This window comes from Anser brachyrhynchus (assembly GCF_964034855.1).
Source record: "Anser brachyrhynchus genome assembly, chromosome: 1".
Classification (NCBI taxonomy): domain Eukaryota; kingdom Metazoa; phylum Chordata; class Aves; order Anseriformes; family Anatidae; genus Anser; species Anser brachyrhynchus.
The window spans coordinates 57,733,883-57,750,484 of record NC_137694.1 but is presented as its reverse complement, the minus strand read 5'-3'; the positions used below and the strand labels follow the sequence as shown (position 1 = coordinate 57,750,484).

The window sequence follows — 16,602 nt, the reverse complement described above, 5'->3', positions numbered from 1 at the left end:
TGCCAGTTACTTTCTGAGCTGGGAAACTCAGCGAGTTCTTCCCTCTGAAGACACCAGATGTGCACCTCCTTCTTCAGGCATTTTGTAAAGTTATTTTGTGAAGTGCCTGCTCGTCCAGTAAGGGTAGAACTTCTCCCCCGTGCTTAAAAGGAACGAACAGTAAAAGCTGACTGAAAAAAATACATTTCCTATTCTGTCTTCTTTTCAAAGCAAATTGTTGCAAATCCCACAGTCAGAGAGAGGATGGAATTTAATTGCCATAAAGAGGTGCAATCCCCCTGTCTCCTGTGGGTCTCCACCTGTGTGTGTCCCAGAGGGATTTGGAATTGATGCTGTGGACAAGCATGGCCATAGCTGCCCCTTCACAGGCCTTAGGAAGGGAGCAGAGCTTGCTGTCCAAGCTGGACTTCAATGCATCTGTTACACAGGGATGGTAATGAGCTGTTTGCTCTTGTACGTAAGTTCTGTTCTGTAATATAACAGTGATTTTGATTAATAAACGCGTGCCCTCTGTCTGCGCCTGAGGGGTTCGATAGTGTGGCAAAAAAGTGACTTGTTTCTGCATGGATGTGTGTGACATAAGTTTTTTTTACATCAGTAGCTTTGCTTATGCCCTCCCCCATAAAAATTCACGGCTGTGAGGGCTTCTGCATAGTGGGCTTTTGAAGCTCACGCAGTTCAGTTGTGAGGACTTGTATTTACAAAAGAAATGCAGTAGACTCATCAATGACACTGCAAGCACCTTGACACCGTCCATTATTTTGGCAGTTGTCACTGGAATTCCCTGTATAGGAAAATCCTATAAATGTATCATCCCTTTCATACCCCATTTTAAAGCCAATCTGTAAGAATTCTGCTGCTGAGTTACCATTTTCCATTAAACTCATATGGTTTTGGAGTAGTTTCTCGAAGGCTCTTGACCTCCGCCTTGGACAGTTCTTTGGGATTTTCTGTAATAATTATCCCTAGGTGACATCATGAGGGACTTGAGGATATTCAGAAGAGTTAATGAGGGTCACTTCTGAGAGCGTGAGTCATCTGTGACGTTGACTTATAAATGTTTATTGTCTTTGAGCTCTGCACACATGGGCTGCATCTTGGAATGTCCCCAGAAGGATGCGGCGGTTGTGACAGCAGTAGTGGCTGAAATTACATGGGGCTTCTCTCTTTTTTTATTCACTGTAGGTGTCCTCTGCCTGCCGGACAGCTTGAACCTTCACAAAGACCAGCAGCGATCAAACAAGCCTGGGGAAGTGCAGATGTTCAGCCAGTCAGAGCTAAGGACCATCGAGCAGTCCTTACTGGCTACACGCGTGGGGAGCATTGCCGAACTCAGTAAGTACGAGGTTGCTTATGATGTTTGGGTTTCTTTCCTCAAGGTAAAGCAAAGCCACCTGCATTAACTGGTAGTACAGAGGGGAGACAAGGGGACACGTGTGATGTTGAAGGAGGCGCTGGGGCTGACTTTAGCCATGTTTATGCTCTATGGTTTGGTGGGAAACTGAAGCTGTGAATCCACAGGAGGAAAGAAGTCTCGTGCAGTCTCGTAGCAATGGCTACAACTTGTTTGCACACACTGCCCTCATTTCTAAAGGTGAGGGATGCCTTATTTCATGTTGCATTCGAGAGCGCCTCACAGCTTGGCCAGACTTGTAAACGTCTGACATACTGATGTTCTGTCTCATTTCACTGGGTTGCCCATTTTGAGATGGGCAGACAAAAAGCTGAATGTTTCAATAAATGAAGGATATATAGTCACAAATTAAAGTAGAGTTCATTCTGTCTGTTACAGAATGTTCTTCACCCTTCCTGTCCTCCAGTTTCAGTAGAGGAGGGAAGCACAGCTCAAACCTAAAGCAGAGCAATTAGCACCTGGAAGATAAATTATTTGTTATTAATCAAAACACTTTTAGAGAAAGGTGATAAGCTATGATATCTGCAAAAATCTGAAAACTTTGATTACAGCACAATTACATTTTTTACAGTTTTCTGAATACTACCTAGATGCCTCGTTGGCAGGAGGCAAATGCCATGTGCATTTTCCTACAACATGGAGTTTACAGTTACCAGAAGGGTCTTTGGGGGATTTTTATTAGGAGAGAAACCTTCCAATCACATGTTTACAGTACAGTTACAGATATAAAGTTATGGGTGGGAAAACTTGTATTTTTTTTCCTGAGCTCTATTATGAAATTTTGGGGAGAAACTGTAGAGTCAAATATAAGAAAATACATGCAGCCCAGCTTGCTGTTCTTAATACTGGGTGTTGTGTGATGGACGTTGTACGGAACACACATTGGCATCGTAGGTGCCATTTCTCAGCCTTTTCTGCAGTAACGGGAGTCTCCTCTGTAGCCATTTCATATCATCAGGGCTCCGTTTCAATGCTGTTTATGAGCCCTGTGGATTCACCATGAATGTTTGTCTGCAAGCCGCAGTATGAATTTCTGTTTTCAACTTGCTAATTTTCCTCTCTTCTGGTGAAACGTCAACAAGCCAAGAGCACTTACATGCCTTAGCGTGAAGTGTTGCTCAGCCTCTGGAATCAGGTGTTTGGTGTTATTCAAATTAAGTACTTTATGCTTATTTATTTCACACGTGACATACACAACATTACTTTCCATGTGCCAAGTAAATTATGCATGATACTTCTCTCTCTCTTGAAGTACGTATGGTTGTGTTCTAGTAAGTAAGTAATCTGTGGATTTTTTTTCCATTTTTTTGTATCATGTGCAATACAAAAAAACAGGGTCTTTAGCATCCTCCCCACTCTCCTACTTATTTATTTTTTAAATTTCCATTTAAATTTAGAAATCTATCACCTTAAAGTCCTACCTCAGGTTCAAGTGCTTGGCAAATATGCCTTCTTTTGTATATATCTGTTGACTCCAAGCACAGGCAAAACACTTCAGGGTGGCCAACTTGAAGAAAACAGAGCATCAGTGGGAGTTAGATGCAGCTGTCAGAGAGAGCTTGGCACTCTCAGCAGGCAGGCTGACAGCTCTCCAGAAAGCCCTCTGGACAACAATTGGGGGCACCTCCCCATCCACTGCAAGCAGATGCGTGTCGTGGAAGAAATCGTGGGAGTAGCGGTAATTGGCAAAGCTTGCAAGGCTTTCTGCTCGATCGGATAAAAATCTGTGCTGTGGAACAATGCTGGTGCAGAGTTCAAACCTTAATCCTGAAGCATTGAGGGGAGCGCAGGGTGTCACGGTGAGCAGAACCTGGTGGATTTAGGGAAAAATCGTCAAGTGGAAGGAAAATGAGGGGGCGCAAGGGGGGTTGCTGCCTGTCTGTACAGCACTTGTGTTTCTGTTGCTGGACTGAGTGCAGGCTGTGACCTGGAGGTTACAGCGAGCCTGTGCCGTGGAGGGAGGCTGGGGAGCTGCAGCGTGTGGGAAGGATCGTGGAGCAACGGGGCTGAGCCAGGGGGGAGCACCTGGGCATCACAGCACGTCGGCGGGGAGGGAGGAGGTGAAGGAGGATTTATCATTGCCACGGTGGGGGGTGGCAGGTGGTAGAGCCTTAGAATTGGCACTGCAGAGAGAAAAGAGGATGCAGCAAGCTCTGGCATGGAGAAGTGGGATATGAGGGAAGGGTTACCTTAGTAAAAGCCCCCGTTCTTGTGGGGATGAATCGAGGGAATGGGTGAGACTGAAATAGGAAGGAATTAAGAGGATAGCACTTGTAAAGAGAAGGAGGAGGTGGAAACCAGGAGCGAGTGGCAAGGACAAAAGCTTGACCTGCTGGAGCAGCAGAGCGAGTAGACCCCGAGCCTGTGTCCACATGCAATGTCCCAGGAGCCAGGACTTAATTTCTGTGCTCTTCATAACTGCACAAAAAAACAAGGGCAGAGTGATCTTGCAATAAAGCAACTTAATTTTATCTCTGAGGGAAGAATCCCAGTAATTCTAATTGAACGAGATTTCCTATAGTTTATCAACATTAATAATTAAAGTGTTGCAAGCATGCAGAATAACTAGAATTAACCAGCACACGTACATGGAGGAAAGAGATCCCTCGCTCTCGGTTCTGCCTGGCATCCTCACACGTAGCAGCGTGACCAGCTGCCGAGCTGCTGGAGACGTGGACAACGGGAAATCGAATCTGTCCCTTGGAAGACGACAGCTGGCAAGCAGGGCCCGCTTACTGGCTGGCGTCTGTATTTCTGCTCAAATCTGCTCAGTTTCTTCCCAATCTTTGTCTCTGTCCCAGGTGGAAAACAGAGTGACTTATCCGAAGTGGAAAGTATTGCATGGTGTGGTATCCTCACCTCCTACACGCGGTACCCTCATTCGTCTGCTCCCTTCATGTTCTCTCTCTCCCATTTTGTTACTCCTGTTTTCTTTCCCCTTTCTTTTCTGTTGAGGGTACTGATAAGTGGTTCTGCAGTAAAAGGGCTGAAGATTTTCTGGGGAAAAGTCCCACCTTTTGGCTGCAGCGTAAGAGGAATTACTAGTGTCTGGCAGTTTATGGTACTTGGTTTGGCTGTGTCATTCCTTTAAGCAATACAGAAATTGTTTGTCGTGGCCGACAGGTGCCATATCTGCTGTCGTACTGATGAAGAACTGCTTCTTAGGATGCTTTCATGAGCGTTTTTGAGGATAAACGATATTAGCATTTGTTGGTGTGTGCTGCCAACACATTAGAAAAGACCATTTAGGTGGGCTGCATCTCCCTGGGGGGGACAGAAGTGAGAGAAAAGAGGGAAAAGGTGGGTGAACACAGCTGTAGAGGGATGGTATCACCATCCCCTGTGCAAGTGAAGGTTGACCTTTAGTGAGGGGTCCTCAGGTGCAACCAGACTCACGGACACTGCTCTGGTGACCCCAGATCCCGCTTGCTCAGGTCTGGTGGTACCTCTGCTGACATCTCATGGGGTTAGCAGGCTGGATGCCGTGGTGTGGGTGCTGGTTGTCACTGGACAATGTAGTGCGGCTCTCCCAAAAACAGGAAGAAGAAGTAATGTTGCTGACTTAGGGAAAATCAAAGCAAGGTTTTGTCTCTAGGACACAGGAGGAGAGTGTAAATAGAGACCTAATTCTGTAACGCAATTACTGAAGTTATACGTGATTCTGAGGAAAAGGCTTGAAAAATTAATGTGAAACCTTATTCATTAAAATATAATGAACATGGCACAAAGTTAAGAAACAACAATAAATTTGGTCTATGTTATATTGGCATTTAGTATTCAGGAATTGTAATTGCCTACTACAGTGTGTTTTAAAATAAAGTAATTTCATTTGAAATGCATATTATTTAGAGAACATTGGGAAGAACTGAAGCACAGCAAAAATAATAGGATTTTAAACAGTAGCCTGACAGTATTTCACTGTTTATTTTTAGAGAAGCATTTGACAAAGCTTTTTTTTTTTTTTCCTTCTTCCAATTTTTCCTAGTTTCCCGTGCTTCTAGACCAGACCTGGAGGAAAACAGGAACTGGTCTATTTTTCAGAAAGTTTGGGGAATTCTTCTGGATTTCCAGTTTCTCATTTCCTTCTCCTTCAGACAGGGAAAATGGACAGAATAGATAAAAGGAGGAATATTAGTGAGAGCTCTGGCTGTTGAAAGATCCTGTGGTACTGCATTTTGACCTTTGAATTTTTCTCCTAACTTCTTTATGTGCTTGTTTGCAATCCACAAACATTTGTTATATTTAACTGCGTAACACTCCCAACGCACCTATTCATCACCCGTCTAAAAATACTGGTGCCAGCTCAGAGACTAGACGCAGAACGGATGAGGCTTACAGCTGGAGGTCTCTGCTTTGTGGGATGAAGAAGGACCCTCCCTCTTGTGTACTCAAAGGTGTGATGAGAAGGAAGAGGAGAGCCTTAGGGTATGCTGGGCACCATCCCCGGCACCAAGAAATGCTCCTCCATCCCTTTCTGCCTTTGGGAGAAGACCGTAAGTGTTAGTGTAAGGCCGAGCTAGGAAAACTACCCCATGCTGAGGCCATGGGAGAGGCTCCAAAGAACTGTGTTGTCTCTCGAGGGGCACAGAGGACTAAACTGTGGGTTAGGATGCCATCCAAACCATGTCTTCAAGTCAGAGAAGAACAACACTGCTTTGAGTCCAGAGATGGGCAGTTCACTGCCTCTCCTGGGTGGGAAGTTGGCCACCCAGTCCTGTGCAAAGCATGGTGACTGGTCGTGGTGAGGGCATTACTCTTGAGTGTTAATGGCAATAAGCGTGTGTTTTTATTTCAAACTAGGATAATCTGAAGATGCAGATGTTACTTAACACTGCTGATCTCAGAGCTTCTCAGCCTTTGGATGATATTTCACTTAAACAGCTCCCAGATCTGACGTTCAAGCTGGTATTTCCTCCACATCACCACTCAATCTCAGTGAGGTTTTTCTTTTGCCATTGGAAAAATGCTGCCCTTCCCCACCATCCTCTTTGCCTCTGCAGTGCTGAAGGTATACATTTCCAAAATAACAGACTCACAGTAGATCTTGGCACACTTTAGGGATGAAAGAAAGGGTTACTGCTTAAGTGTAAGTAGAAATGTGCTTGTACATACCAATGCTGTTTTTCATTTCTCCTCACAGCCCCAGCCAAGGAGATGATGAAAGTCGGCATCTCCTCCCTTGCCTTTTCATCTAGTCTCAATCCTCTACAACTAACAGGAGGGAGGACTGCAGGAGCCTTACAAATTGATTCATGTCCTGTAAATAAGAGGTTGAACACAGGTTTAGAAGCAAATGCCAGGCCAAAGGTGCTTGCTGGAAGGGTGGCATCTGAAGCAGCGTTGTTGTAAGCCCTGTGCTTGTTTACTGCCAGAACAAAAGCACTGCATGTCAGATACTTTTCTCAGACTAAGCAGCACCAGACAGCACCAAAACTTTTCCTCTACAGCAGTTACGTTCATGCACTGCAGTGCAGAACTAGGCAGAGATACTGACTTAGCCCTGCAGTTCAGATGGCAGTGCTCCCTGCAGTGTAGGGTTTGGCCATAGAGCTGGTGGCTTCAGTGGGCACTCTCTGGATGTGACAATACAGCCGTCACCACTGACAATACGATCATCACCTTGGTGGGTGGGGGTTTCTGGAGCTTCAACCCTCCACCACCTTCCTCTGATAGCCCCAGTGTATCCGCTCAGGACTCCTCCTCATGAATCACCTTCAAGGTATGGACCCTTAAAGCAGCATTTTCCCTTCCTTAGGTTTGCTGTCATCCCAGCCCGTGCTGTGCAGACCGCAGGCAATCAGCTGGGGCAAGGTGAGCACTCTTCTGCTGGCCTGCTCAGGCATGTGGGACTCTTAATTCAACATTTAAAGACATGGGTCCAGGTTAAGCAAAAAAAAAATCCAACTACGGTGGTCCAGAAAGACAGAGTGAAAGCTCTGCCTTAGGTTGGCAGATGAATAGCTCATCTGAGTCAAACGCTGTTTTGTTTGGAGCTGACATGGTATGGAGGGAATCAAACATAAACATTATGCTTGCCTCATTGGATAGGAGATTCTGAAGGTAATAGTGTTATTATAGTAGGTATGTGAAGTTGAAAAGGTTTAATTATTATTGCGGCTTTTTTATGGGTTATATCCAATCCTTAATTTCTCTGTCTTCAAAGGCTTTGCAAATACTGAACTGCACACAAACACATACTCTGTCATATAAATAGAACCTTCTTGTGATGGCGGGATAAGCTGAGATAAAAGGTTAAATGATCTGTTGGAGGCCACAGGGGAGCCGCTCTTTGGAAATTGGCTGCTCGTGTCCTGGTCCTGTCTTTTGCTGCCAAATGCAGAGTTTGGGACTGCAAACTCCTTCCTCTGCTTTTCTGTTGGAGAGATAAGTGGCTGTTAGGAGATGAAAAGATTGCCTGGCATAGCGAGTAACAAATCCACACTGGGGTACAATGCGGGCACCATAGGCAGGCGGATACCACAGAAATGCGGAGGTTATTGCAAGGTGAGCTCGATGATGAATTTGCAGCAGGCGGGATATTCCACTGGGTGCACGTTATGGCACCCCAAGTGCACCCATAGCCCCAGGCAGCTGGCTTTTTAATCTATTATACACTGTATGCCAAGAATAGCATAGCTTCATGTTTGAATATACTCAGTGCTAAGAGCACGCACGTGTTAAGGTATGCGATAGATACTTTGCTGTGCGCACCCTCCCTAGCTTTCTGCAGCCTCCTTTCCTGGTACAGATGGGCCTCGAGTTAACGATACAAAGACCTCCCGTAAATCTTCTGAGGGAGGGTTTTCCTCAAGCAGTTTTTTGTTCAGCTGCCTCTGAAACACGCAGCTTGGTGCAGTACCGGAGGCAGAGCAAGCATGGAGGAGCAGTGCAGCTGGAATCAAAAGCGTGTGAATGGCTCGGGCGGCTGGCAGAGCGGATGACTGGAGGCACTCTGCTGTCGTGCAGCAGGCACAGTTAAACCACCCGTGTTCACCTGCGCTCATGTGCTTACAGGCATACGCCTGGGTGGGCTCTAGCAATACATCACTTCGGTGCGGAAAGCAGATGCAACAGGCAGGCAGAAAGGAGGAGAGACTTTGCTACGGTATGGGAAGGATGCAGGATACCATGGCTACCAGATAGCAATCTGACCGAATGGATCTTGGTTTATTATCAGGCTCATAACTCATATTTTCAGTACAATCTCCCCAGGGCTGGCCCTGAGCAAAAGCCATACATAGATCCAAGGTTTTTACACCAAGCTGTGAAGTGAATCCAAGTCAAGAAAGTGAATTTTGAATCTGAGTCACGTGCTTGTAAGGGGGCAGACTTTGGAAACGGCTGGCCACGCTGTGGAAGTTGGCGCCTGGAGTGCAGCTCTCTGGCCAGCGCTTCTCTTGATGATGTGGACAGATCACAGAAGGCCAATGACAGATCTGAAGGTCCGTTTTGTGGCTCTGGCCTGCTCTGTTGGGAGAACATGTTCATCCGGGTAGCACAGCAAAGCAGCAGCACTCGCTGTCAACAAGCCCCGCTGCAGGGCACGATTCCCCAGAGCGGGCTGCACACACACTGGAGTCCTGGAGAACGGGAGGGGTGAGCAGAGCACTGTTACCGAACCGGTGGGTGCTGCTGGCAGGAGGCTATCACATGGCATGCTAGAAACATGGCCTGCCGCTTTGCACCATGCCCTAACAGGACAATTTGGGGTCCCTCCCCTGGGCTTCGAAGGAAAGACACAGGCTGAACAAGTGTATGCCTTGTTATCAGTGTGCAGAAATACTGTTTACAAGTTGTTCTTAAGGCTTTAGAGCATGTTCTTGGAACAAGAAAAACTTGAGATAGGTGTCATCGGGAGTGGCTCTGTAAGGATTTGTCCACTGTCATTCACCTGTTGGTCATGGTTGTGCAAACCCACACCCAGCTGAACACTGTAGGCTTTGCACGTCTATCCCTCTGAAAACAGTGGTCAGGTTCATCAAGACAGGCCATAAAATCCTGCAGGAAGCTTCTCAGAAGTGGGTATTGGGCATCTGTGATTTCCTCCTTCCTTCTTCCTCCTCTGTTTTCCTTCTTTTTTCCCCATTGTTTATTACAAGATTCGAAATCGATATGTTGTTTTGTAAGCATTGGGCTCTGAAATAATCACAACACTGAGAGCAGCTTTTACTAGAGGCAAACGCAGGCAAAAAAATGTTTAGCTGGTCACTGTCGAGAGGGCTCGAGCAGCCCGGTTGTGTGCTGTGGGTTGCTGAACGTACCACCCCCACGCAGCTGAACATTCCCTGTCACATCACATCTTCGGCCTGAAGTCAGTGGAGCTGTTCCTTAAATATTCAGTATGGCCTTAAACCAGGCCCGTGTCACAGCACGCGCCTTACGTAATACTCTGAATCTTTGAATCGAATGTATGTGGGTCTTGCCTTCCTAAAAAGCTCTGAATTGACAGCAGCAGTGATGGGCCATTCCTCTCGTGGTCGTGGGAGGGACGAAATGCTGGAGGCTCGCTGCAGGCTTGCATGGTGCTGGTTTCTCCTGTCCTTTGCTGGCAGGTATGTCCAGCACCTCACTTCTCCTCAGGGCTGCCAAGCTCCAACCTGGGGCCTTGCCCGTCTTTGCTGGCTCTCTAGTTTTGGCAGCACAAACATCCTCCCTCACGAGCCTGCCCGCCTCGCCGCTCGTCTCCTCGTCCGTCCCACACGATGTGATGTCTTCTTCTCCGCGGCTCTGCCAGCAGAACAGTTTGTGAGGCGGCTCGTTTGGCTTGTGCTGCATAAATTGTGGAAATGTTTATTTGGTTTAAATTAAAACGATAGTAACATTGGCAAGGGTTTTCATCAGGCAGTTGGGTTCCCTGGTCTGCTCCTCAGATGGGTTGCGGGCTGTGGCACAGGGGCAGGAATGAGCACAGGAGACCATGAGGCACAAATCCCCGCCGAGCCCCCTGTGTCGCGACGCCAGAGCCATCAGGAGAGGCATCACCAGCATTACAGGATCAACTCCCATGCAGGGAATTTTATTTTTTGAAATGATGCCCTCAGGAGTTTATTGGCCTTTTGGAAGCACTTAGCTGATGTAGTTGGGATATGTTATGAGGGCCAGAAAAGGTGTGCTTTATTCTTGACAGAAGCTGCCAGTCTCACATGTACCTATCAGGAGCTGAAGGTAAAACTTGAAAAGCTGCAGACTGTGTAAGCACATGGGAGCCAGCGATGCTGTGAGCAGGTAAGCTTGCCTTGCAGAGCGTTGCTGTAGCTGTGAAGAGCAGAGCCGGCTGACACAATGATGAACGCAGGGTTTCCCTCTCTGTGATTGGCCACGAATTCAAGGTTGTCCTCAGTGTTCAGGTATATTGCAGCTTTTACAGCTGGCAAGGGGGTGTGTATCAGTGTGGAGGCGAGGCTGGATTTTGCAGACGAGATTTGAGCTGGCTGAGTGACTGCTGGAGACCAGACCAGGAGTCCCACCAGGGAGCTGGTTTCATGCGCGTGGGCTTCAGAGCGCCCTGGCCAGAATCAAGACACATTTCAAGATCAAAGGGTAAAGCAAGTGAACTTTGTGTATTCCTTGTTGGAAGAAAACGGAGAAGCAAAAGCACCTTAGCAAGGAGGAACAGGTACATCAAAATGCGTTGGGGTCTGAAACAACACACGTGCATCTCAAACCAGTTGTTACGCTACCCTGCATTTTACAGACTATGCATAAGTACTGCTGTACAGTGCACGCACACCTGGCAGCTCCATCCTCAGCCCGGATGTGTGCAGACCCCATCTCTGCCCTGAAGATTTGGCGCTGTAACAGGATGTGGCTGGAGGAGGAGAAGGGGGTGCGGTGGCTGCTGCAAGGTTACACAGCGGAATGAAATAGAAACCTGAGATTCCTGTCCTCCGTTCAGTGCTTTGCCTGTTAGACAGCAAGATCATAATGTGGCTTTTTCTGCTTGCTTACTGCCCTCTCTGAAGCTCAGTGCTTTATAGGTATTGATTATTTAAGCCTTGAGTTGTCTCTGATAGAGGAATGTTATAATAATTGTTGGTAGAGCCTGTATTTCAAGTGTAACCAGAGATAACATAGCAAAGGGAAAAGCAAGATCTAAGCCAATCAATTCTTCGTATAATGTAATTAAATGATGCTTTATACATAAGAAGCATTAATTGAGCTTTAATGGCATGAATTGGCTTGAGTTCCTTAAGAAGCAGTTGAGGAAATACAGAATAAAAGGATGAACTCCTGGTCGTATTGAAATTGATTGGAGTTTTGCCATCGATTCCAGTGAGTCTCGAGTTCCTCCAGCCTTGCATCAGCAGCGATGCTGAGCTGGCTGCCCTGCGCACGTCATTCTTTCTGCTGCTGCTCCTCCTTACTCACCGTGCTGTTTCCCCCAGTGCTGGATGTGTCATACAAGTCGCATCGCCCTGGCACTTGGTGAGGAATGTGGGTGAAGTAATGTTGCTGACTGAGCCGTGGCCTAAACTGTGTCCTGATTTTATTTATCTTTTGGTACAGAAACCAGAGGAGTTTTCTGATGCGTACCATCCCAATCCACTTAACTAAGACTGGTCATGTGCTTAACTGTAACCACATGCTGCATTGCCTTGGTGCCTTGGGTCTGAAAAGACTGAATTTAGTGCAACTCTTTTTTCTGCTTTTGCAATTATTGCTAAACCTGGATGTTGCACTTAGCACTTCTACACAATCTTTATTCCTTTTGCAGAAAAAGAATAGTTTACTTCTGCTCTCAGTGATGTTGCTAGCAGTTGAATGTCCCCGTGTGTGTCTTGGCAACGCGCTTCTGCTGTGACAGAGTGGGATGAGCGATGGCTGTCCCAAACTTTCCTGCTGCTGCTGTTCGGCTGCGGATGATTTTGAGCAGGACTGTTTAATCATCTCAGAGGCACATCTGTTTCTGTCGTGGACCCGATTCTGGAGGCTTTCTGCATGCACAGCTTCCCTTGGAAATTATGAGCATGCAGGGCTGCAAGATTGGTCCTATCATGACAATTTCCTGGCAGGGGGAAAAGGCAGAAACTATTTTTAAATGAAAACTTTGAATCAGAAGAGTATTGCAGAGTGCAGCAAAAATTGTGTCAAAACCCTGAAATCATGGACTCGGCAGTTTTCTCATGCCAGTGGTTTTCTTCTGTTCATGGTTTTAAGACTGTGTTTTCGGAGGATTGGGCTGAACGTTTTTCAGTGAGATGTTTCTGTTCTCCCTGGTGCACATTATCTCAGCAGCAGCATTCCCTGTGTAAGTCAGGCTGGAGAGAGAGAATATACTGTGATGTGTTAACAGGGGTGGGACTTTGGGGGGAAAAAAAAAAAAGAAAAAGAAAAAAACCTTTTGCTCTGCCTTGCACACAAGCAAAATGGTTCTTGAAGTTTGTAGGCTCATTGTTCAGCTTTTTTGTTGTTGTTTTGGTTTGTTTTCAGATCTGGTCTTATGTTCCTATCTCAGTGTATGTTTCCAACTTTCCTTCCAAGTTTCAGTGCTCAGTGGTCATTTGGGAAAACTAAATAAAAGAAAGTTTGTGACTTTTTCTTAGAACGGGAAAATTATGCCTTCTTTTCCCTATCACTTGCTTTTGTATAGCTCAAGAATGACCCAAAGGGCTTTTGCCAAGATTTTCATTTAAAACAAACCATCTGATTTGATCAGAAATCATTATTTTCCCCCAAAGAACTTTCAGAATGATTTGAACATGTGAAAACAGGCAGTTTATGACCAAAATTGTTTTGCTGCCTTTTATATAGTGGTCACTAGACAGCTAACATCGTAAAATCCACTGCCTCAGAGGGACATCTTTCAGCTAATTAGTTACAAGCAGTATAGTGCTTAGAGAATCGGTGCTCCTGCCTCTATATTTGCCTGCTAACCGAATTGCATTTGCTGGGTCTGCTGATCATGGTCTGCATACTGCAGCTTATTTCCCTTACCTGTAATGCGAGGAAACTTTCAGATCCACATAATCGTAGAGGGAGACACTGAGCATCTTTCTGATGGGCCATTTTCTGTTCCCTAGCCCCTGAACAGCTCAGGTGAGCCCGTCTCAGATTTCCTGTTCTGCTAACATTAAGAAGTTTCCTAGGCCAGCCTGGGCTTAAAAATTGTAATTTCAGTTTGCGCATTTGTGATGATACTGCCTGAAGCCTCATTTTTCAGAGCCGTGGGACCAGCTCTGCTCACAGGTCCATCCATAAGCGTAGCCCTCCTTGTTTTGGGGGCAGCAACCACTCCTATGGGGTAAGGGGCTGGGATTTGGGCAGGCACCCAGGGGAGCATGCCGGGATGTGCGTGGCTGCCCCAGGATTTTCCTGCCACTACCTAACCACGAGAATGCAGCCTTTGGTGCCACTCCACATTGTCTCCACTGCCAGGAAGTGACTGGCTTGGTAGATGAGGGGGGAGCAGCAGATATTGGCTACCTGGACTTCGGGGAGGCCTTTGGCGCTGTTCCCCATAAGATCCCCATAGAGAAGCTGTTGATGGATGGGCTGGATGAGCAGAGAGTGCAAGGTGGGTGGAAGCTGGCTGAACAGCCAGGCCCAGAGTGTGGTGATGAGTGGTGCAAGGTCCAGATGTTATCCCAGGCCACGTTAGGGAAAGTACAGCCAGTGGAGGAGGGAGGCGCTCCTTCCCTCTGCTCGGTGCTGGTGAGGCCGCACTGGGGGCGCTGGGCCCAGCTCTGGGCTGCCAGGGATGTACTGGGGAGAGGGGACAGCAAAGGGCCAGGAAGGTGATGAAGGGACCAGAGCACCTCTCCTGTGAGGGGCTGAGAGAGCTGGGACTGGTCAGCCTGGAGAAGAGGAGGCTCCGGGGATCTCGTCTGTGTGTGCAGATCCCTGAGGGGAGGGCGCAGAGAGGCCGGGGCCAGGCTCTTCTCGTCAGTGCCTTGTGCCAGGTCAAGAGGCAGTGGGTGCAGACAAGCACAGGAGGTTGTGTCTGAGCATCAGGAAGCACTGTGATGGTGACAGAGTACCGGCACAGGCTGCCCAGGGAGGCTGTGGAGTCTCCCTGCTTGGAGATCTTCAAAAGCCACCTGGACGTGGTCCTGGGCAGCCTGCTCTGGGAGGCCCTGCTGGAGCAGGGGCAGGGGGTTGGACCAGATGGCCTCCAGAGGTCCCTTCTGACCACAGCCATCCTGTGATTCTGCAATTTTGGAGACTGTGGTGTTTCAGCAGCCTCTACGGGCTGCCTGTAGGAAGCTGTGACCCAGGCCCCGGTGTACCAGTTCTCCTGGCAGTGCAGAGGTGGGCCAGCCTTTGGGTGCTTACTGTCACTGAGCACATTGTACTCACAGAAACACGTCCCTGCAGGCCTTCGGGGGCTTGTCTGCAGCCCAGGTATGTCACCACACTGTGTAAACAACCAGGCAACATCAGAACCAGCGATGAATAATGAATGCACAGGATCCTGTTCTACCTCTTACTGTTTATATACCTGAGGTTAAATGGCAGGGGAAAACAGCCTGGTGCATCTTTTGGTTTGAAAAATTGGGGGAAAGGCAGTAGCGTGAGGGAAGGAGAGAGGGCTAAAAACTCGGTGCTCACCCAGGTCTTGCTTTCCAGGTGACCTGGTGTCCCGAGCCATGCACCACCTCCAGCCGCTCAACGCCAAACAGCACGGGAACGGCACGCCGATGCACCAGAAGCAGGGATCGCTCTACTGGGAGCCGGAGGCTTTGTACACCCTCTGCTACTTCATGCACTGCCCGCAGATGGAGTGGGAGAACCCAAATGTGGAGCCGTCCAAAGTCACGCTGCAGACTGAGAGGTAAGAGCCACCTTACGGTGTATTTAATATCTTTGTGAAGACGTTTCACTGATAAATCAGCGTTGCTGGCTAATTGCTAATTACAGCTTGTGCATAGGAGGCTGCAGAGCAGTCTGTTTTGGTTTGGGATCACCTTTTTGAAATCCGTTTCTCTTGCTGAAGTGCTCCATGGCTGACCCAATATATATCAAAAGTGACACCCAGTGGCTACATACAGCAAATTGATTCCAGATGTGCACTTGGTAGAGATTTCCGTTTTCTTTCTTTGTTGCTCAGCTATTCTGTGTTTTGGAAAAGAAAATGAGAACTTCTATTTTGGGCCTAGCAGGTTTGGGTTTAAATGTGTTTTTCTACACATTAATAGGGTCTGACAGCTGTGATTTGGGAAGTGGAAAATGAATAGAGTACTGTGCAGCAAGGAGGGGTTGTTAAAGACGCAGGGCCCCAGCTATGCCAGGTGCCCAGGCGTGACGCATACCCAGCACAGGAGTAACCCAGGGGCTGCGAGCCCCTGCCTGGCTGGCAAGGCATCCTGCTCGGGACATGGCCAGATCTGGCTCTGCGGCTTTCATTCGCCCTTTAGTGACAACCAGAGCAGGGGAGGCAGTTGTGAGGCTTCGTCCTGACTCAAGGTCTTCTGTAAGGTGAGGAGGAGGAGGAGATGCTGCTGAAACCAGTGACGGGGTGACCAAATGCCTATGGGCATGCAGGGTGCCTGGCACAGGGCAGCTGATCTCCTTGCTCAGAGGGCAACAGCCGCTTAGCATCGAGGCACAGCAGAGGGCAACCAGGACAGCTTTCCAGCCAAGCAAATAAAGTCATCTTGTCAAAAACCCAGCAGCCTCCCTAGTAATGTGAGCCAAGCTCTGCCTCTGCTTGTGGCCTGAGGCATGTCGTGCTATTTCCCTGCCCAAAACCAGTGATCACCACTAAGGAGATGAGAGGAGTGACCAGTGCTTGGAAAGCAATGGATATTCATTTTCAGGATGTGTTTCATGGTGGTGCAAATGCAAGCTTCTTTTTGAAGCTGAACTCCACATTTATGTTCTGATGTATATATCCTGCTGTATTTGTAAGTCAAACTCTGATTTGCACACATGCCCCGACAGCTGCATGCACGGGGCTTGGTTATTGTTTCGCTGTGAGGTTTGCATCTTAAAAGCAGCATTTGAGAATGTCATCATATGTATAATTGTAAGTGGTATATAATATGATATCTTCACTGAAATATTTTTATATTGATTCACAGAAAATCATGCAAGATGAAACTCTGGCATTAATGATGTTACTGGGAACTTTGCCATCTTCCTTCGGATGGCATTTTGCTTCTTTCCCTAGTTTGGGTCACTCAGTGAGTGTGGTTTTTGCTTTTTGCTCTGTTGTTTCCCAAGTGTGAAAAAAAAAAAGGCAGGAAAGT

General features: G+C 47.4%; 1 protein-coding gene across 4 annotated transcripts in view; it reads left to right on the top strand.

The window, feature by feature from the left end:
- The window catches only part of ABTB3 (ankyrin repeat and BTB domain containing 3), a 178,101-nt gene that overhangs the window by 90,966 nt on the left and 70,533 nt on the right, over positions 1-16,602 (top strand). For all 4 annotated transcript variants that reach the window (XM_080590525.1, XM_080590523.1, XM_080590524.1 and 1 more), the window contains 2 exons: positions 1,186-1,335; positions 14,981-15,185. In XM_080590525.1, the coding sequence (XP_080446651.1) occupies positions 1,186-1,335; positions 14,981-15,185 (355 nt within the window). The remainder of the gene's footprint in view (positions 1-1,185; positions 1,336-14,980; positions 15,186-16,602) is intronic.